The 22,209-nt window shown below is 38.5% G+C and overlaps 1 protein-coding gene across 2 annotated transcripts; it reads left to right on the top strand.

Moving 5' to 3' along the window:
* The first annotated feature begins 2,588 nt into the window (after window positions 1-2,588).
* Window positions 2,589-21,276, top strand: si:ch211-136a13.1 (HHIP-like protein 1). 2 transcript variants are annotated; one of them, XM_042218139.1, is made up of 15 exons: window positions 2,589-2,911; window positions 3,103-3,973; window positions 11,028-11,292; window positions 11,799-12,078; window positions 12,196-12,321; window positions 12,400-12,543; window positions 14,051-14,163; window positions 14,414-14,554; window positions 14,701-14,775; window positions 15,094-15,220; window positions 15,436-15,581; window positions 16,643-16,724; window positions 17,163-17,245; window positions 17,602-17,898; window positions 19,660-21,276. In XM_042218139.1, exons 2-15 carry the CDS (start codon window positions 3,668-3,670, stop codon window positions 20,430-20,432), a joined length of 2,958 nt encoding a protein of 985 aa, XP_042074073.1. In that variant the 5' UTR covers window positions 2,589-2,911; window positions 3,103-3,667; the 3' UTR covers window positions 20,433-21,276. The 2 variants fall into 2 exon arrangements, with proteins under 2 accessions (XP_042074073.1, XP_005916006.1); XM_005915944.3 differs by having other exon boundaries at window positions 2,589-2,970.
* Window positions 21,277-22,209: the final 933 nt, after the last annotated feature.

Here is a 22,209-nt window from a genome sequence, read left to right as displayed (position 1 = left end):
TGCGAGACTAGTCTCCTGCAAGATTTGAAATATTTATTGTGTATGTCTGTGTGTGAGAGAACAAAACAAGATAGCAATAATCAGGCCAGCCTGCTAGGCTGCTTAGATATGTATGTCTGAGTGTCTGTTGTTACTTTTCCAGTAAATTATGACTCACTCGCTTTGTCATTCAAGTCATTTTAAAGATTGAAGCATTTTACAAGCTGAGCTGAGCATAAACAGTTTACAGAAAATACGTTAATCTTTCACAGCACAGATCACGTCACGTCTCTGAAGATATGATCTAAGAGTCAGCATTGTGTAGACTTTCATTTCGTCGTGAAAACAGCCTGTACTGATTTCACTTAGTATGAAATCTCCAACATCAGGACATTCTACAGGTATCTGTACTGCAAACTGATTCTGTTTCACTTCCCTTCAGTAGAAAAAGCTTTACTTAGTAGTAGACCTGATTTGCTATTATACAGAGCTCTTTTTACTACGTTGATCTATTAGCTATAATGGATTATGCAATTTCATAACATTACATCATGCAAAGTGCCCATTTACTTAATCCAAGGAAGGTCTGGCTGTAGATTGTTTTTGCCTATGAGTGCAGAGTGATAAAGTGTCTGACAGTCAGCCTGCCAGATGGGAGTCACTCTAATCTAAAAGGTGGCTCAGCAATAATGAGACACAGATGGTTGTGGTATGTTTATATAAAAACACATACAAATCACAACCAACCATGCAAGTGTGAACTCCTTTTTTAAGAGTTTCTTTTTTAAAACTGGAGAATAAACTTTCACTTATATCTGTTACAATATTTGTAAATGACTATTTGCGTCGGAAATTACTGGTTATTTGGAGATTTCGATTGAATTATCCTATTATTTGAAGTTATCATTTTAACTTAAATACAGTGTTATCCATTATCCTACCCAATCCAATTTTAACTGAAGAACACTCATTTTAAAAACGCAAGTTTGAAACACCACACAACATATCCATTAGCATTCTTTGTTAAAATTTTGTCCACACATCTGGACATCTAATATTCACCTTTTTTTCCCCTTTATGTTAGATTTGCATTGTTTATTGTCATTTATGCTTAGAAATATCTACTTATATATGCTTAGAGTTTTATAATTAGTTGTAGATTGATAGAGGTTTGATCCTTAGTAGTCTGCAGAGACGTTGTGTGCATTCCAGAGTGCTCTGGCATTCACACCCACATTCTGGGAGCATGGGAGAGGTCGTACCTTGTCTTATTGTTTTATGGTAGGATAAACGTATCTATATCTGTTTTAGGCTAAGTGCCTTCTGTTTAGATGAACTGCTGGACTTCCAGACCAGCAGGTTTAGGGAAGTCATTTATGGGGTCACACTCTGACCCCACACACCACACACACACATACACACACACACACACACACACACACACACACACACACACACACCCAACAACACACACACACACACACTTACACAACGCACAGGCAAGGTACTCTTTGTGTGTATGTAGACGTCATATGTTAATGAACCTATGCATATTCATGTAACCTCAATAAAAGAGCAGTGTTACGGGGGAGCGGACGAGAGCAACTGGGGTCAAGCGAAGGAACGGCGTTTGTCCAGTTCTCTCCCGTGCACGAGAAACATAAAGAACTTTGCCTACTCGTGTCTTGCTTTGCTGTGTAATTTAAGCTACAAACCTATCACTTTATTTCAGGTCTAGAGACAAGTCATTAACCACCTGGACACGAAAAGTGGCAACCGAAAAGAGTGGTTGCTGTGGATTGCAGGCCGGTACTGTGAAATCAGTTGCTAAAATCATCGATGAAACTGGCTGCAAAGAGGATATCAAATTTACATGGAAGACTTCACTTATCTGTAAACCAGCTACTCAAACACATTGGCTACCTACTTGCCAAGTTTTGCTACTACTTGGCAAGTAGTTAGCAAATGTCCACAGACAAACGGGCATCTTCCATGTAAAACTACCTTGGTGGGGCACCTTATACGTCTTTGCAACCAGTTTCACCTGGTGACTGCTAGCAACCACTCGCCAACCAGTAGGAGAATAACAATTTTTTCTTAGCAATCATGAGTTTGCCCGGGGGGTCATTGAACAATCTGTAGCACTGTGTTGTTTGGATCCCGGTAAAGACGGTAAAGTGTTTGATCTCAAACTAAAAGAATGAGCTGCAAAAACCTGAAGAGTCATGTTCTCTGAAGCAAGTCAAAGTAGAGAAACATTGTATATAAGAAGTTTAAAGGTTTTTAACTGTCCCCCCCCCCCTTTTTTTTAAATTTTCTGACTTAGGAAGAAGCTATAATTCAACTAAAAGTATTCAAACAAATTAGTTGCAAATGGTTGCCAGTTGTGCTCTTAAACATAAGATTCAGGCTTGGAATAGTGCCTGGAGAATCCATTGGTCTCTGCTTCCAGCACACGTCTCAGTTCATCTGACCACACACACACACACACACACACACACACACACACACACACACACACACACACACACACACACACACACACACACACACGACCTCACCAGTGTGAGTAAGTCTGTCTGGAACTGTTAGACACGGAGAGGAGGTCTGGGAATGCTGAAGGTGGGGGAGTTCAGAGGGAGAAGAGGTAGAAAGTTGCAACTTCAGGGCAATATGGACCGCATGCTATGGGAAGGAATGCATGTGTCTTTGTAGGAGAGTGAAAAAGCAAATGAAAAGAAGAGAGGAGGGGGAGGAGGAAAGAAGCAATGAGGGAGGGATCTCAGCTAAAGCTGCAGCGTGGCTGTGTCTGAATGAAAGGACCTCTCACTCTCACTTTCTTCTGCTGTCTGTCTGTACCTATGGCTTCTGCAAACGAGCACGTCCAGACCAAACACAGAGCAGAGACTCTCCGAGTGACTTCAAGCTAGAAGTAAATATTTTTCAGAAACTGTGGCTGAGGGTGCAGCATTTTCGATTGCTTTTCGTAAGGTTAGTCCCTCTTTCTAAGAAGATTAGTACTTTTGTTTATTTGCTTTTAGTGCAACAACAAACTTATTTTTGAGAATAAGTTGCAATGTGATTGATGGTCAGTTTCAGTGACGGGAACCTTATCTCTTTCAGGAGCTTCTGCTGTGACGTGCAGGTGTTTATGCAGATATGACTGAGTAAACTCTTCTCATCACAGAAATTTGGGACATTTCTTGGACAGACCTTCAGGACTGCTCTGCAGTTCTCCTGAATAAAATAATTCACTGGATCTTGGATCAGATTTACTATATTTGACCTCATTTTTGTCTCACACATCTTGAGGTTAGCCTACCATGTGAGTGTGTTGTGTGAGTTAGATTTAACTGGAGTTATCCTGAGTATTTTGTAGGTTTCTGGCCAGCTGGCAGGCAGCTGTGATGGAGGGTCACTTCATACACACATTCACACCTCTAGACATAAGCTCACTGATGGCTGCCTGAATCTGCAGAGACAAGCACACCAAATGAAAACATCAAACATTCCACTTTAACTTTCAGTTTCATATTTGCGCTTTATAGACGTGATGTAACCTGTACACTCATTTCCTTTTCTTACCTTTTCTAAACTCAAATACCACATTCACACTGACTTCATTTTCTACAATATTGGGTCAAGAGACAAACTATCCAGAACTGAGAGAGCGTATACTTACAGCACGATGATACAGACCTGCAATTTGGTCCCCAGATGCATCTTGCAGCACACATCCCCTCACCACCTTCTCCCCATCCTGCTGTTGCTCCTCCGTACCTGGTGGGGGAGCTGTCACCCTCAGTGTTTGGATTACAAGCCTCCATTTGAGCCCAGGCAGCCATTGGCCTTCTGCAAGGAGTATTCCAAGTTTGGGTGCTGTGATGTGGAAAAAGATGAGGAGATATCAGGCAGGTTTTACAACATTATGGAAAACTTTGACCATTCAGGTTATGCAGCCTGTGGCAAATACGTACGCAGCATCCTCTGCCAGGTAAGAGAAACATTTATTCTAATTTGATTTGATCTCTTTGATTTGATGAGTATTAGGTACAAATATTCAAATCAGACTGTGTTACACATGTTCAGTTTAGAATTCAGAATGTTTTCCACTGTGTGTATAATAACTAGATTTTATTATGCTATTTTATTTTATTTATTATTTCATTTTAATATGCTGTCCTCTAATCTAGCATCACAATTGTGACTTTTTACATTTAAATTAAAGCAGATTCCCCTCTGGTTTGTTTTAGCAGGTAATAAATTCTACTACATATTTCCAACAGGAAGATATAAGTGTGTTTAGTCATGTGTAAGAAGCTCATCATAAAGGAGAACCAACAAAATATTTTAACAGTTTAATGAATACATGATGCTTTTAGACAGCAGTTACTCATACCAAAAGCCAAACCGATGTGTAAATTGAACATGGCGAATATAAAGCCCAAAGGCCTGGATCATCCAGTGGAAATAAACCCTCCAAAATCAAGAACAGGCTGCCTTTTGCTAAGAGAGTTGAAGATGAATGATTGCGATGTGTTTTCTTTCCCTCTGTCACCAGAGCACCTGCTCATGGGGGTCATAAGATTGGTGAGGTTTTCTCTGTTTAATTTGTATTATTGTAGGGTCTGATGCAACCCACGGAGTGGTGTGTATCAGACATCTGGCCTGATTTAAATGTTCATATAACACTACGGTGGATTTTTCAAAAAATATGTTAGTAATTCCTTTACTGTACCGCATAACCGTTCAGTTTATTGTTGCTAACTTTTCTTCTTGATGAAATGACAGTACACATGGGTGTTGAATAAAAACATAGATATCCAAAAATTTCTGCCACAACTTCACCAACTAAGGTGCATGGAGTGGGACACCTGTTGAATAAAAACAAAAAACGCGCCATTGGTTGGACTTCTTACCTGATACATGATGTTCAGGCTTGTAAAAATTGTGGATTCTTCCAGTGAATCCTGCTATTTGATGTAGACATAAAATGTCTGGGTCCATGGAGGTGATGTTGCATGGTCATCTGTTCACAAACATGTACTAAACAAATCACAGATTAGTTGTCATCATTTTTTTTTAAAGCCAAGAAAGTTGAAATGGACTGATTGACTGGAAATCTGATAATTTGCAGTCTTCTTGGTCCTGACTGGTGACCTGTTGGCTAGCCTCACGTGCATTCAAATGTGAGCTGGTCCTTTTCATGCAGCCACCTGCTAGCATTTGGCTGTGGCCATTTGCGAGTTCTACTGTGAGTAGGGAAAACACAAAACTGGCAAAGTAAATTGGGACAGAATCGGCAAATGTTCTTAGCAAGAGACCTAATCAGACACTTAAATCACCCTCACCAGCTGAACATGAACATTTTAAAGAAGCCAATAAAGGTGACGGCGCTACGGCTAAAGTTAACGTGTTTAGATCCAGCCAGGTATACCTTGGTATGAAAAAAAGGTCAAAGAAAAACAGTCTGTGTCATCTTATCTGGTAAAGTTACAAATGTACTGAAAATTTGTATTGTTATATTAACCTGTTTCATCTGCTTCTCTTTAGCAAGATAAAAAATATCATGTAAATTCTCAGTTTATTCTCAGTTGCTTCAATGAGAGAAGAACCTGCAGCTAGCTGTCAATATACTGTCAGTTATAGCTATAAGTATAGTTAGAAAATCGGAATTGGTGCATCTTTACTTTGATATCTTAGTTATAATGAACAAAACAACAAAAATCAGTTTTCAGAAGCTCCTCTCTCAACAAAATGTGTTTGCTCTCTTTTTAAGTCTGGTGGTCCATGGTGATATTCACAGAAAGATGTGAAGTTTTTCATACTGGGACTTCCTGGGAAATATCTAAAACTAGTAAAAAATGCAGAAAGAAATCCAGAGGTGCACGAAATCTTGACCTTGAAGGGAAAGATCGCCCAAATTCAAATTGGATAAGGTTTTGGTTTTATGGACAAAGACTCTGAACTTTGTCATCTCACGCAGTAAGCGTGAACTATGTGCCAGAAAACATTAGTTTCTCAGATGAGGCACAGACATAAGCATAAAACAGCCAGTCTCCAGAGTTTGAACCAGAACAACTGTATGAAATTGCAGAACAATTTAACAGCACATTCACTTTTCCAGTAATCTCACAAAAATATGCATTAAGGTTTTAACTACGCCATCAGAAGACTTGGCAATATTTGAATGAAGTGCCTGTGCCAACATTAGGTGTGGAGGGGAACAACTGAATTTCACTTAATGACAGCAGAGAGACCATAAGGCAGAGGTAGAAAAATGAACCAGCAATCCCTAGGTGAACATAATATTTTTTTTCTTTAACTTATATTGTTTTAAAAAGCATTGACTCATACAATTTTGGCATGAAAAAAAAACCTTTCCAAATGCATTATTGTGTTATTCTTGCAGTTTAATAAAAAATAAGATAAAAATAAGATATGAAATACTTTCCTTATCCCATATTTAGGAAATTCATTTTTTTAATAATAGTTAATGATGATGATGATGATACTACTAATAATAAAGTGAACATGGCAAAACAGAACATAAAATAAAATAAATACTCAACTTTTAGTCTCTGTTAATAGTTTTGGATATTTTTTATTCTAACGAGTTTTTCTATTTTAGTGTGAATGTGTTTTAGTTTCCTTTTTCAGCTCTTTAATCTTAAACAGATCCCAGTGCTGAAATCCAGCCCCTCCCTTCCTGGAATAACCCTTGAAGCCACTCCCACTCACTGATGACATAATTAGGCCCTGACTTTGCTGCTCAGACGCTTACTACGTGCAGATCCAGAGCACAAATTAAATGATAGGTGCAGCACAAATTTGGTCATGGCCATATAACTGAGATAAAAGCTTCACTATGCAGAAGCCAAAATAATCGGGTGGGTAGCTTTACCATAAATAACACTTTAATTTTTGATGTCAACAAGGAAACAATGAAAACTAACAAACTTGGCGGCTTCCCGGCAGTTTCATACATCATACATTATGTAAAGATGGTGACGAATCGTCCAAAAATATAGACTTATGTTATTGTGGTAATTATAGCCTGATGTGGTTCTTACCAAGCAGTGCAGGCTGGATCTCGAGTAAAATTGCAGAGCTGCGACTCACGCACCATTTACAACTGCTGGATATAGGTGGAGCTCAGACGAAATATACATTCAAAAAGTTTAGCATGATACACATGTGCTGTGTAGACTGCAACAAAAAGCCTTTAAAGAAACTCTCATTTACATGAGCGCTTTATATGAAAAGTTATGTTAAAAATAAAGAATGCATTTTTGGTTCCATTTGAGGTATGTTGATGCTTTTGTGTACTTTTTAAACCTTTTTCAATGATGATGGTCCGCTCTGTGGTTTTTCGGCTCCCAAGTTCATAATGTGAGGTGAAAGAGGCCCGGGAGGCGGTCAGGTTACCCCGCTGCCAGGGTACTTAACCAGGACAAAAGCCATACACTGAAGCCGTCTGTTCCAGCTGCAGAACGGAAGCTTCCTGGCACTGATTTCAATCACAGCGTGAAGAGAGGGACAGGCAGACACATATTAAAGAGAGAGACAGAGTGGGAAATGAGTGTGTGTGTGTGAGTCAGGGAGACGGGAGGAAGACTGTCATTGTTCTTTGCTTACTTGACCAAACAAACAACCATTTCCTCCTCAGGCCAGGGGTCCAGGATATATCAGGTTGCTGCAAAAGAGGAGCAGAGAGAAAAAGGATGAAGAAAAGCACAGGAATAAGAAGAGATGAATAAAATCAGTGAAGATAATGTCAGCCATAAAGAAAAGAGAAAAACAAATGAATTAACGATAATAAAAACAGACATAGAGATAATTTCAAGGGCATTCTGTTGCCCTTGAAAAGAGTGTGCATTTGCGTGTTATAGTTGTGCTCTGCTTTCACGTGGCTTTCTCGATGGGTTTTCATGTCATCAAATAAACCATTAGCAGCACCCTCAGTTCAACAAGACCCATAAAGGGGCTGTTTGAGGATAAAAAACATTTAGTGAGCACTGCACCAAGCAGCAGAAGTCCAGATTAGTTGTTTCCCTCTTGCATTTTTAATAAGCAAGCTTTTAGTACGGTAGCAATGTGTCTGGCTGTTTCACACTGCTCTCTCAGTTTAAAAACTCAGCCTGTGTCATTTCCTCTGACAGGGTCACACATTTACCTCTCATCTGTTTACCATGACTCTTTTTTTGTCTCTCAGCTACAATAAAACACCAGCGTGTGGAGCAGTCGGTGGAGAATCTGGAGCATGTGAGATGACAGGAATAAAATCTGAGTCTATTCTGAATTTGACGGCGTAAACACCAAATTATAGCAGCTTGAAGTGGTCGCGTTGTTAGAAACAGCTGCTTGTAGCTGCATGCCTTATTTCTACCCTATCATAGTGGAACCAAAATAGGACAATGGCTGGGATTTCAGCATGACTCGGTCAAACAAAAGATCATGTGCAGTATTTGCAGTTTGCTCTGCCTTTTTGCCAACACGTCTCTCATTTTCAAGCAAAGAAAATGTCTTCCTAACCTTATGCCTTCATAACCTTATTGAACTTATACATTTTTCCTTGAACGTAGCATCTGCCCCACATGCCTGTTTACTGCTTTCATCAGCAGTTCCAGCATCTCAGACTGAACACAGCTTTTGTTTGGCCCAGTAGAGAGAAATCTCTTTCAGAGAACACTCTGATCTTTTCCACAGTAGTACTATCAAGATGTTCAACAAGAGTCTGCGTTGACTGTTTTTGCCAAACTCCCCACCTCCCCGTTCTCTGTGATTTATAAAAGTCAGTGTTTCAGTTAACACTTGGCTGGAACAGCAGTTTAAGCCATCTGTGCCCTAAAAGACAAAGACAGACACAGAAATGTAAAGTTTAATGGACTACTGTATGATCAGCAACTGTGATGAAACATTTTATGTGATACAGTAAAAAAACAGACAAAACAGTGTCCAAAAAGTATTGATAGTAATCGATTTGTCACACCTTTATATTTAAACATATCCATTTTAGTGTGGGCTACAGCTTGAGTCATGTTACCTACTGACACTGTGAGTTTGTCCATATGTGTGTAATTGTGGTCTAAATACTTTAAAAAAATCTGCTCACAGGAATATACACCAAACACAAAAGACGGCCTTGTAGTCTTACAGGTGGTAATTAGGATAAAAATCAAGGTCAAGTTTTAAGTTCTGGTCACAGCTGGTCAAGGTCTGGCTGACTATGCTTGTAATAAAGCAGTAATAAATATCTACATACCCAAATGCTTATTTTTGCCCGATTGCCAAATTGTAAATATGACGAAACAGTTATTACCCACAATACACTGTTCAAACTCTGGCGTCATCTTCCTGGTCAAAACTGTTTTTTGTACCACTGGAAAAATTGAACTAGAGACAGTTGGTTGTTGGTACTGTTTCTACATAGAACAGAGATTAGATAGAGGTTTGCATATAGAAACAAAAATGAAACAATTATATTAAAATAAATAAATTTAAAATCTTTACATTTTGCCCCAGACTGCACTGAGTTACAGGATCTTTTCTTTCTTTTAACAACTCTGGAGTAAAGTGCTCTGCTGGTACAAATAATTAAATACGTTACTGCTCATCCATTTTTACCTGATGTACTTTGTCTTACCAAATAAAGGCAAGCGCAACAGATTTATATAACAAAAAAACAAAAAAACAAATGGCAGGTGTTTATATTATTTTCCAGTATGTAGAGTCACTAGTTAACAGGACATCACCCATTTATTTCCCTTGTTACTGCTTTGATCTTTTTCTCATAATGAGGCTTTTCCTACATGTACCCAGACTGTTAAAAAATCTGGATGCTGAAGGTAAGAGTTTTACAGCTGTTGCATCACTGCGTTCAGTGTCAGCATCAAATGCAATTGTTTGAGTGCAAAGTTAAAGAAAGGAGCCAGAAAGCCTGTGATTGTGAGGTCAAGAAACCACTGAAAGCTTTTTTTTGTGAATATCTGCTTTTGCTTCATTCTAATCAAGGAAGAGATTGCAAAAAGAAATCCTTCAACACAAACGTTTCTCTCACTAGAAAGTCAAGCAAAGACGTCCAGGCAACTTCTGTGACATTGGTCCATCGTTTGGGGACTATTTTTCAACCAGGGCTCAATGAAGACAACAAAAACTTAAAAAATCTTTTAGATAAAAACACATAAGTACATGTTTTCATTTACCAATGTCCTTACAAAAATGTTACAGCAAATAATTACCAGAAGAGGCATTGTGATGAGAGGATTAAAAACAACACGTTTTGTCCACGTTGACGTTATTCAGTGACATAATTTTTAAAGTGCTTTTGAAACTAAATCCACCACTTACATAATCACTGTAATAATCTCCATATATAAAAACAGCTGAGATTAAGCGTCAGACTGTGAAACAACACAAAAATATCCCATATCTGCTGTTCTGATCTGTGCTAAATGAGCTAAATCTTTTGCAACGTTATTTATGTTTATTTATTTAAATATTTACTTTTGTTTAAATACCAAAACAGTTATTTGGAAAACTTTACTGATGTCAGAAATAATTCACTGCAAAGTGAAAATAGGTTTATGAGCCCTTACAAGAAACAACACCAAATTTAATCTAAACACTCTTGATCTACCAAACCAATCTTATGCCGGTTTGTTGTTTGGGATTTGTTTACTGGATCAGTTTGGTTTTTCTGGCAAATGAAAGCGCACCAGTTTGCATGATGATGGTTTGGGTGCCATGGCTCTTTGTGCCTAAGGCACACCATTCTGGGTGTGGACAGTGTGGTTGTGACTTAATAACTGAGTGGACCTTCCTGGGATCCATTTATACCAGGCCGCACTCAGACAGGCTGCATATATCTCAGGCTTGCCCAGTCAAAATGAGGCCCAGAGGCTGTGGAAGAACAAATACACAAATCCATTTAAGTGATTCATTACTGAATCTCATACATTTCTGTAACTCTACCTTTGATATTAGCTCAAAAAAGTTTTACATTTTTAAATCATATGTAATGAAACGGTATCTGTTGTCCTTTGAAGGAGTGTTCTCCATATGCTGCCCACCTGTATGATGCCGAGGACGCTAACACACCCATGAGGGCGCTACCTGGACTCTGTGGGGATTACTGCTCTGACTACTGGCAGCAGTGCCGGTACACACTCAGCCTCCTGCTTGAGGACCTAGGGAACTCACAGCAGTTTGCAAACCTGACTGCCACAATTGAAGAAGATCACAGAAGGTTTTGTGAATTTCTGGTGTTGAAGGACAAAGAGTATTGCTATCCTAGTGTCTTGACAAATGCAGGTATGAGTTACATGTTGTATGAAGAGGTTAAAAAAATGCATCTCGGTGTAACTAGCCCAGAAAAAGGTCTAGAGTATACAGCCTTGATAGCTCTGAAGCTGTTATTAAACACATCAATCTGTGAGCTAAATGTCAGCGTCAGTATCAAAATGATGCTCCACATCAGCAAACCAGCTAGCATGCTTAAAGTGAAATGTTTAAAATCATTAGTCCGAATGTTAATGATGGATGCAAACAGTCTGAACTGCATGCATGAATTTGAAAATATCCGTGTCTGCACTGTCTCACCAAGAAAATCACTGCAATGAAAGAAAGTGTGGGTGGAAGAGCTCTTCATATTGATTTGTAACTGCCTGAACAGAAGCTGAAAGTACAGTGCATTGCTGTAAAATAATTACAGTTTTAATTTGGTGCAAGCCTCTGCAAGTTTGATTGCAACTCAGTTTGCACATGTGATTAGACACATGCCAATCTACTCTCCCGTGTCTTTTTTCCCCCACCCTAAGAGTTAAATGCTAACCTGGGATTGCTAAATGAAGATCCCGAAGGATGTTTGGAGCTGTGCTTACAGGAAGTTGCCAATGGACTCCGTAACCCTGTGGCCATGATCCATGCAGATGATGGAACTCATCGCTTTTTTGTTGCGGAGCAGCTGGGTTATGTGTGGGTGTACTTGGCGAACGGCTCTAGGATCGATCGACCTTTCCTCAACCTGACTAAAGCTGTCCTCACATCCCCGTGGGCTGGAGACGAGAGGGGATTCCTCTGCATAGCCTTACACCCTAGGTCTTTTTTTCAATCAAAATACACATTTAAATAGCAACATTTAGTTTTCAAAGGAAAAATTCATTGTGCCAAAATGTGAAATGCAGCATTTCCATTGAGCTTCTGTTTCGTTCACAGGTTCACCACTGTCAGAAAAGCCTACGTGTACTACTCTGTGTCTGTTAAGAAGGAGGAACGAATACGAATCAGCGAGTTCACAGTATCAGCACATGATGATAATCAACTAGACCATTCTTCTGAGAGGTGCTGTATTTAGTAGGTCCTTGCATGGTCTTAAATGACACAAATACATTCATCATCTTCTCATCTCTCCTGCTGTAGAACCATCCTGGAGGTGGTGGAGCCAGCATCCAATCATAATGGAGGACAGCTTCTTTTCGGTCACGATGGGTATCTGTACATCTTCATAGGCGACGGTGGCCGTGCTGGAGATCCCTTTGGAAAGTTTGGCAATTCCCAAAACAAGTCAGTACTGTTTAACTAATGTGTTTGCATGTTTGGATGCATGCATAGACTCACAATGTTGATTTCACATTTTGTGTTAAAGAAGATGTGAAATCTCAAATAACACGCAAATATAATAGACATAGTTGTGATTGTGAAGACTGCTCATCTTTATAATCTTCACGAGGCCTCATGACGTTGTCAAGATGTTGACTTGATAAACAAAATACCAAAGTCGAGTCGGAGCAGGTAAAGCGTCAGAGAGTCCTGCCAAAAATGGGTTCCAGATAGTTAAATTCCTCTCAAATCAAATCTAATTAAAAGGATCAAATTTATGAGGAACGTTTCTGCATTGAACAGAGGGCATTATAAATGATAGTTTTGCAAAGACTATAATTCAAAACAATTTCTTCAAAGTGACGAGTGAAAACTTTGTTTGCACGTGTCATAAACAATCATTCATGATAACTGCCAGGTTCTGTGCTGTGCCAGTTTATGGAGATTTCAGTCTTTAATTTACAAAACACTTCAAATAGGCATTGCTCCTCTATGGTTTATCATTATACCGAGAGCTGCATTGATTGAAGTTTATTATTTTTGAATTTTTAGCACAGAAAATTAAAGATAAACCCAAAAAACCTTTGGTTGCAAGTCACAAAGTTCAGCCAATAGAAAAAGAGCATCAGGGAGTTCAAATATTGCTCCTCATGTTTTGTAATCAATACTTCATCCTGTGAAATGCACCAATAATGTCACATTTAATAGGTAGGTTTGCATTTTAGGGCTGACAAAAATAGCGATCTATCTTTAATGTTTGTATCAAGAAAGCAAGTAAACTTCCTCCAAAACTGGGACTTCATTTAGAGCTGTTAGCACCTTTTCTCCAGAGATGGACAATTTAGCCGTTTGTCTCTTCCTGAGGCTGTTTTTGACAAGCCGTAGTAGCTCTTCTGGGAATGCAGCCTGCCAAGTCTAATATTGACATGACACACTACACACATCATGGACCACCACACACTGGAATGTGGAGGGGAGAGAGAAAGTGAGCGAGAGTGAGTGCAGGGTGGTAAACACTGGAAAAAGTGGACACTGGAAAAAGGCCATAAAGGCCATTAATATTTGTTTTAAATTATTCTTTATACAGAAATTACACCCATTTGTGAAGGTAGTTCCTCTTTTCCTTACATTTCTAAGCAGATGAAACAACAAGGGAGAGAAAGGTAGGGAGAAGGAAAGAAACAGCTCATGCTAAACTATCCCACATTGATGGTCAGTGTTATGACAGCCAGTGGATTCAGATCACTACTGTCCATTGTTCATGTGACTGCTGATAGACGTAGCAGGATGGATTTTGAAGTGTCCAGAGCTATACTCTCTACTCAGATTCATTCAAACAGAACTGCAAAACAGATCTGACCGTGCTTTTCTGGCGTTAAATAAACACTTACAGTTGAACCATTCAGTCACCACAGTCTTTATGATACTCTGAGTCATTCTTCCTTTTTTGTCTGGTCGTTACGTTTAATAGGTCAACACTTCTCGGCAAGGTGCTGCGTGTTGACGTTGACTTCAACGATAACAGTGCCCCGTACAGCATTCCCTCAGACAACCCATTTCTGGGCGAGAAGGAGGCACGGCCGGGTAAATGAATTTCCTGTTTGTGTGGAAGACTGTGATCATGTCTGGTGACTTTGAAGATGCTGAATGGCACACTTATTAATGCTAATCAAGCTTAGCTTTTCTCTCATAATATTGGACTGCGGTGGGACTGTGTTTTTCTTTCTGTGCAAAGCTGGAAAATGACTGTTCGTGTCAGAAGTGCGTCCTCACAGAGGATGTCATTTTTGTTTGTGTTTTCCATCCACGTATTTCTTTCTTTGTTTCCCTGCAGAGGTTTATGCCTATGGAGTTCGCAACATGTGGCGTTGCTCCATTGACCGCGGTGACCCCGTTACCACTGAAGGCAGAGGCAGGATGCTTTGTGGTGACGTGGGCCAGAACAAATACGAAGAGGTAGACCTCATTGTTAAAGGTATGATAATTGTAGTTTGAAGGATGATTTTCTTTTTCTAATATGTTGATTTCCAATTTTTCCAGCATCAAACCGTTTGAATACATATAAATTGTAGAACTTCTTTTTTGCTGAGTAATTTTATTGTGTCAACTCTTATTTTTAAGGAGGAAATTACGGCTGGAGAGCCAAAGAAGGATTCAGCTGCTACGATCGTAGACTCTGTCAAAACTCATCCCTCGGTGAGTCTACAGTCTGGGTTACTGAAAGTCCATAAATACAAGTATATTTTAACCAAATTATTTAATATTTATACAGATATTTAATTTGTAAATTAAATTGTTACAGCACACTCTTTGTTCTCTGTAAAAGCCTCCTTAGAATAGAATAAAAAAACTGTTGTCAACTCAAAAGAGATTTTAAATAACGGAACTTCATTGTCATTTAATTTCACGAGCTCAGGTTTCTTACAGGGTACAGTATATTTCCTGTTTGTTACAATGATGTAGCAGTGACACTGAATAATAAACGAGGTCTGATCTTTGTTTATGTGTTTGCAGACGATGTCTTGCCAATCTTTGCCTATCCACACAAGCTGGGCAAATCTGTGACAGGAGGATACATCTACAGAGGCTGTCAGATGCCCAACCTTAACGGACTCTACATCTTTGGGGATTTCATGAGCGGGTGTGTGTTTGTAAAATGAAAATTTCAAATGAAAACACTCGTAACCTTTTTTGTTTTTGTGGATTTCTACCTAATCAGTGTCCAGTCAGTGTGCTGTTGAACTGCTCTGCACAGGGTTGATTTAATAATTTACAGTAAAAAGGCATTGATGTGAAGCTTTTGGACTACAGCTCTTGCTATGCGTAAACATTATATGTATCTCTGTTTGTGTTTAGGCGTCTGATGTCTCTTAGGGAGAACGTTACCACAGGTGAATGGCAGTACAATGAAATCTGCATGGGAAGAGACCAGACCTGCAGATTCCCCAAACTTATCAACAGTTACTATAAATACATCATCTCTTTTGCTGAAGATGAAGCAGGTAATAACTGTGTGGGTCGGTGTGTTGATGTATTGCTACCAGACACTGCATCACTTATTTAATTAGGTACATTTATAATGGAACGATAAACTTGAGCCCCAATCACACACACCTAGAAACAGTCCATGAATCCCCTGGCAGCTGCCAGCTGCTTGTGGAAAATGTGTATTCTCAGACTGGTTGGGGTTGCTAGAGGTTGCTGACAGCTGGTGAAATAGGTTGCAAAGAGATGTAGGGTACTGCACTGAAACCCTCCTTGTGACACCTGCAGCCAGCACTATTAAAAAGGTGTAAATTTTTTTCTGTTTCCAGTTTGTGTTGCACATTTCACAGTTTTACTACTGCTCAGTGAGTAATTGGCGGATGTTTGCAGACAAGTAAGTTTCTTGCATGAGAACTACAGGCAGTTTTGTCTCTTAGTAACCAAAACAATCAAAGATGTTTTTGGTGTAGCGCCCTCTTTAGGACTGATTTCACATAGCAAGAGCAAACACTCACCATCTAGTCCGGAAATACAATTTATTTTTCTACATGTCTTTGGTTTCCAGAGGATTTCCTACTGGTCTCCTGGTCTGTGTGGCTTAATGTGAAAAGAAATAATTATTTCTAACTAGTACACATGTAGTGTGAAGTACCAAAGTGGATATTTTTACTGGTGTTATTGTTAATGAAATTAGATTACTACTAAACTGCATGATTTCTAAGTTAGGAAATGTTTAGGTTTGTGTTGGTCTTAAAAAATTGTATTTCTCTTCTTTCCTGATAATTTCAGGAAGCAAATTGGAGACGAATGATTAAAGCAAAGTTTAAAATATTTTTATTTTTTGGTCTCTCTCTTTCTCCTCCATTTTGCTATTTTTGTACCTCTTTTATTTCTGTCTCCCATCTGTTGTCATCATAAATATTTCCCTCTGTTCCTGTTGTTTAAATTTTTTTCTTTTTTTATCTCCTTCTTTTCTTGCTCACTGCTTCCTATTTTTTAATCTCCCCGTTTGTCTTTTTATGTTCTGCCATCTCTGCCTGCTGCTCTCTTTCTCCATTTCGTCTGTGAATTTTTCCAGGTGAGCTGTATTTCTTAGCCACAGGAGTCGCGAGTGCGACAGCAAGAGGTGGCGTTATCTACAAGATAGTGGACCCTTCCAGGTAATTTGCCAACGCATCACTTTACTTCATCAGCAGTTAAGTGCTCATTAAACTACATCGATGTGTGATGTTAAGGTGTGAGAGTGTGAACCCAATAATTATATATGATGGAGGTTTTAAGAGTCGGAATTCTGCTAATAAAATACAGTGCAGCAACATGTTAAAATGTTAAAAGAAGTGCTCAGAGCACAATCATCTTCCATCCCTCTCTAGCCAATCCAGGCAAAAAGAAAGAAATAAGAAAAACAGATTTTTTAAATCTTATTTATTTAATCTATCTTCATTTACTGTATCTCTGCACTAATACACACTACAATTAAAGTGGAAGCTGCTAAACACCATTAAAAACAAAACATAAAAAAAAATAATGAAAAGATACATATGTGCTTATAGTACCCATTATTGCATGTGTACTAATCTTTTCTGTCTTGGAAACAGGAGAGCACCACCAGGAAAGTGTAGCATCAAGCCTTCACCTGTTAAGATAAAAGGAAAACTAATTCATTTCCACCCAAAAGAAGGTAAAAGAAAGTCTTAAAGTGGTGTTTTTTTCTCGAATTTCCTTGCCCTGCTTCAACCTTTAATAATAATAATAATGGATTGGATTTATATAGCGCTTTTCAAGGCACTTTACAAGTGATTCTTTCTAGAAATTGGTGAGTTACATTTCCAGCAGTAAATAAATGGTTAAAACATGCTATTTAATATGTATGTGGTTTCTTTTGGCTTCTCTTGATGTCTCTTGATTGTTCACTTTAATGGGAGCGTTTAAATTTGATAAATCTACCAAATCAAAGCAGTTTCTTGCATCAGGTATCCAACGGATGGTTTTTAGCAGTGCATAATTCTTTTTATTTTATTTTCCTCTTTTTTGCAGAGTATGTAATCAACAAGAAACCAACCACCACAGCTGTTCCTACTACAACGACCACTACAAAACCTACAACAACTAAAAAGAAGACAAGAATAGTAATAAAAAAACCTCCAATGCCAACAAGAAAAAAACCAAAGCCACCGCCAACAACAGCAGCAACAAGAAAAACAACAAGAAAGACAACATTACCAACAACAACACTGGCTCTCAAAACCACAACAAAATCTGCGTCGACCACAACAGTAAAGCCAAGAACTGTCCAGATGGCAGCAACAACTCCTGCCACGACCTCGTCCACTGGTAGGCCTGCTGGTGTACCCGTTTATCAGGCTAGCTCCACTGATTACCCAGTTTCTAGCCAAACCGCTAACCCAACCACTAATTTGACTATTAAGACTAAAAATAAGTCCACGAGACTGGTTCACACCGTGGCACGAGGAGAAGCCAGCAACGCCAAAACTGGTGGTTTCTTCGCCTACATTCTGATTTTGTTTCACATTTTTACATCTTAATTACTAAATTTATGTTTGCTTCTAAGTAAAATCCCTTGCAAATTAGGCTTAAGTGCTAATAAGTTAGCTTAGCTTTCTTTTTTTTCGGGGGGGGGGAGGGGGGGAATCACACCTTCTTGGAATAAGGTAATTATAAAATCTATGCAGGCTTTCTCATGATCAAAAAGTATTAGCAGTATCTCCTAAAGGTCATGTTAAAATGTTATGATTTAATCATATTTAAATTGGTTTTAAGGGTTATTTATGTTTTTCTTCAACTAAATAATTTGCTATATAGTTTTTGGCCTTTTAACTGGTTTTACACACCGTTTTGAACTGATTAAGAATATTGTGAATATTTATATAGAAATAAATAACACATAAAATGATTTAAAAAGTTTGATAAATATGCCCCTGGGACATTTTCTCTACTTTGTTGAGGCAGATAAGCCATACTGTAACCTAAATGGCAAAAAAAAAAAAAAAAACCAGAGTAAAAAAACAAAAGGTGACTTTTCTTAAATCAATATGCATTCAAAAAATAAGTAGCTTTTTAAGAATTCATTTTTGCATCTCACCTGTCTATACAGTTTAGCAAGTCTGTGCACTGGAACATAAACATGGGGAATGGAAAATAATTTGCATAATTTGCAGAGAAAATGCTGTAAAATTTTTGTTTATCTTAATTATAACTGAGTTTACTGCCTCACCCTCTTGGCTTAGTTTTAATCACAAGTTTAATTATTCAGATTAATCCATTTGCATTTGCACAAGCTTTTGCCCGACTCAGGTATCGTGGAATTGACTAAATTGGCTTTGAATCCCAACTTCAGACCTGCTAACATGCTATTTTTTGGCTGGTTCAAGAAGCTAAAGCAGGATAAATGGTGCTTATTTATGCATTAGGTTTTTGCACTGCTTTAATTTAAATCAGGTGTTTTGGCATAATTTATTATGAATAAATTGTTCTGCATCAGCCTCAGTTTGGACATTCATCCTTTTGTGTCTGTGTCTACATCCTTCCTTTGTGGTTGATACTATTTTTCCTTTGTCAAATATAGTACAATGAAAAATTGTCCTAAAGCAGTTTAACATTTTGGGAAATGTGCTTCCAGCTGATAAGGTCAGTGCTGTGTCTTAATTAGTTAGCTTAGCTAGAACATGGACTGCAAAACTATATTACAATATAGCTACCTGCACAGCTAAAGCTAGCATTTTTACAACATAATATCTTATTTAAATACCTACATATATAAAATACCAAAATAATGGTGGTTTTACATTTTTGTCTGAATACAGAAATTTTCTAGATGTATTTACACTTTATTTAAATGATAATAGAAAAAATGATGAGTAGTATAGCTAGCTAACTTGCTAACTTTGCACATAACCCATTTCCTAGCAGGCTAATTAGTCGCTAAAATATCCTCTTATTTATATGATTTTTCTGCATCTGATTCTTAACAACAAAACAACCTCTGTTTCCCAAAATGTCAAACTTGTTTTATATTAACATTAGTTTCAGCACCTCATAAAACAAATAAAAAGGGTGATTCTGTCTCTTCATCAGGTTATCGCACAACCTCCACGACTGCAGACTCATCTAGGATTGCAAAAACCCCAACCATCACCACACCTTCATCAGGGAGACATGGGAGACCCCTTCAGTACCCCCCTAGCACCACCTCACAATATTTCAAACCACAACTCCTTACCACTCCATCCACAAAATTGCTGAAGCAGCCCCACATGACTTTAATCTCCACACCCTATCCAAAAGCTCCTGACCATAGGATGACTACAGCATGGCCACCGTACTTCAGCCAGACGCCCCTTGTACCATCCTACAGGCCCCAGAGACCACTAATCAACACTACGCTGCTTAAAACACAGGAGGAAAAGCTGTGGCTTGGTGAGAAGCTGGAAAGTGCAGGAGAGGGCAACCAAGTGTTTAAGAGGCCGAGAGGACGAGGTAGAGGTCAAGGTTACAAGAAAGCAAGAGGAGGGTGGAGGCTGCGGGTTGGCTCAGTGCGACTTGTAAGCGCCGAAGGTTTGCCAGATCGAGGCAGAGTGGAAATTTTCATCCGTGGCCAGTGGGGTACAGTGTGCGATGACCTTTTCACCATCAAGTCAGGTAGCGTCGTGTGTCGTCAGCTTGGATTCTCGACTGCCCTGGCAGTGATGAAGAGGGCTGTCCTGGGGGAGGCGGACGACAGTGTTAGGATATTCTTGGATGATGTGGAGTGTGAAGGTGGGGAGAGATCACTGCTCGAGTGCAAGAGGTCCAGGGTTGGGAAACATAACTGCTCACATGCGGAAGATGTAGGGGTGATCTGTGGTTAGCAAGGAGTTGGTTAAAAGAAAGGGAAAAGCATTGGGAGAACTGGAAAAACTGGAAAAAATATATGGGACTATCACATACAGACAGTGATTGTATGAATGATTATTAGATCCCACACATTTTTTTAAGGATGACTTTTAATTAATTGCAATTTTCAGAATTTGTATTATCCTGCTTTTGCATTTCTGCACGTTACCTTAAAACTGCTCTATTTGCGTCTTGGAGAGAAGTGGAAAAGAAGAGCATGCATCCAACTTTTCACTGGCTTTGTGTGATCTATATGCAAGTAACTCCTTCTAAACTCACTCAATCCACAGTTGTAAAGATAATAATCAGTTACAAGCTGAAACAATGATGATTATAGTAAACAGCAACATCGTATCTAAACCATAATTACATAAACACAGTGTTACCGCTCACAAAAGGGACTCTTTCTTAACCCCTTGTGAGTATTGTACTTAGAAAAAGTGTGAAAAAAATGAAAATTTTTAAATTAATTTTGGTACTCAGCAGTTAATGGTTTCATAATGTTCATGATGCAAATCAAGCTAAAAACTGGTGGATTGAGTGAGTTTTGGAGGTGCCTTGACATTTAAAGAAAAAAAATCCTGCTAGAACACACAAACATTTTTTAAATGCATAATTTTACTAGATTTATTTTCTGAGGCAGATTTTAAATAAATTGCACATGGAAACATGTTGAATGTAGTTTCAAGATGAAAAAATTATCTTTAGCCAGGAAATGCTGGACATTCTGCGGATTGAATGTAATGTTTCCAGGTTTACATAAAGAGATGTTAAAGGCACAGGGGGCCTGTGATGTAAATAAAGTTTACTGCAAAGTGATTTTCTTCTAAGTCTCTTATTTGCTGTCAGTGAATTTTATTGAACAGTATCTGATTCTTCTTCAGCAACACTTCTAAGCACTTTGTTGTGTAAAACAATGAGGATTTATAATATATTAATCTGAAATTTCTGAGACAGTTTACAGAGCATTTGACCCATTTGTCACCGACTTTTCTTGACTTACACGTAGACCTTAAACAGGAAGTAAAAATGTTTGTGATGAAACTGTGAAAACAGTCCTTACTGACCGTAAAGATATTTTCTGTGGCCCTCAAATAAACATCCACACATTTTATGGTCAGATTGAATAAACATTGAAGATCTTTTTGTTTCCTGATAGGCCATAATTATCTGTTGATGCATAAATAATAAGTAATTCCACAGTGCAAGTACTGCCTATTGTTTTAGAGATGATACCTTAGAGGCAATAAAAAAATAAATATAAAATCAGAATAAGCTCTTGCTCTCTGAAACAGAATTTAGCTTTGGGGATGAGGAGGTCCAGCTGTCCAGCCTTCTTATGTGCACGCACATCAACATTTTGACAGAAGGAAAAACTGATGAGTTGATGAGTTACACTCAGTGGGCTGGAATGCACCACATGTCAACATTTTCCTTACATTTCAATTTTATAATTAAATATCACGAAATCTAAGGCTCTTATTTCCTTGGTCTGACTTCCTTCATTCTCACTCCATATATTTGTGTAATCATTAAAATATGAAAGTCAGCAGAGTGTAAAAGAGGCGTTATTACAAACAGTCCCATATTAACAAACAAACAGATGGCTGAATGAACAGAGAGAAGCAGCATTTGGGCAAATTAAGGAGTGAAGTGACGAAGAAGAAAACAGAAGCAGTACACCATCTTGTGTTGCCTCTATGGATGTGGTTTAAACTGAAGGTGACAGAATTCTTCACTATGTAAAACAAA

This window comes from Haplochromis burtoni, unplaced genomic scaffold (genome assembly GCF_018398535.1).
Source record: "Haplochromis burtoni strain Fernald_Lab_line unplaced genomic scaffold, NCSU_Asbu1 Contig_15, whole genome shotgun sequence".
Lineage (NCBI taxonomy): Eukaryota > Metazoa > Chordata > Actinopteri > Cichliformes > Cichlidae > Haplochromis > Haplochromis burtoni.
Note: the sequence above shows the minus strand (reverse complement) of the source record. Positions and strands in the feature narration are given on the sequence as shown.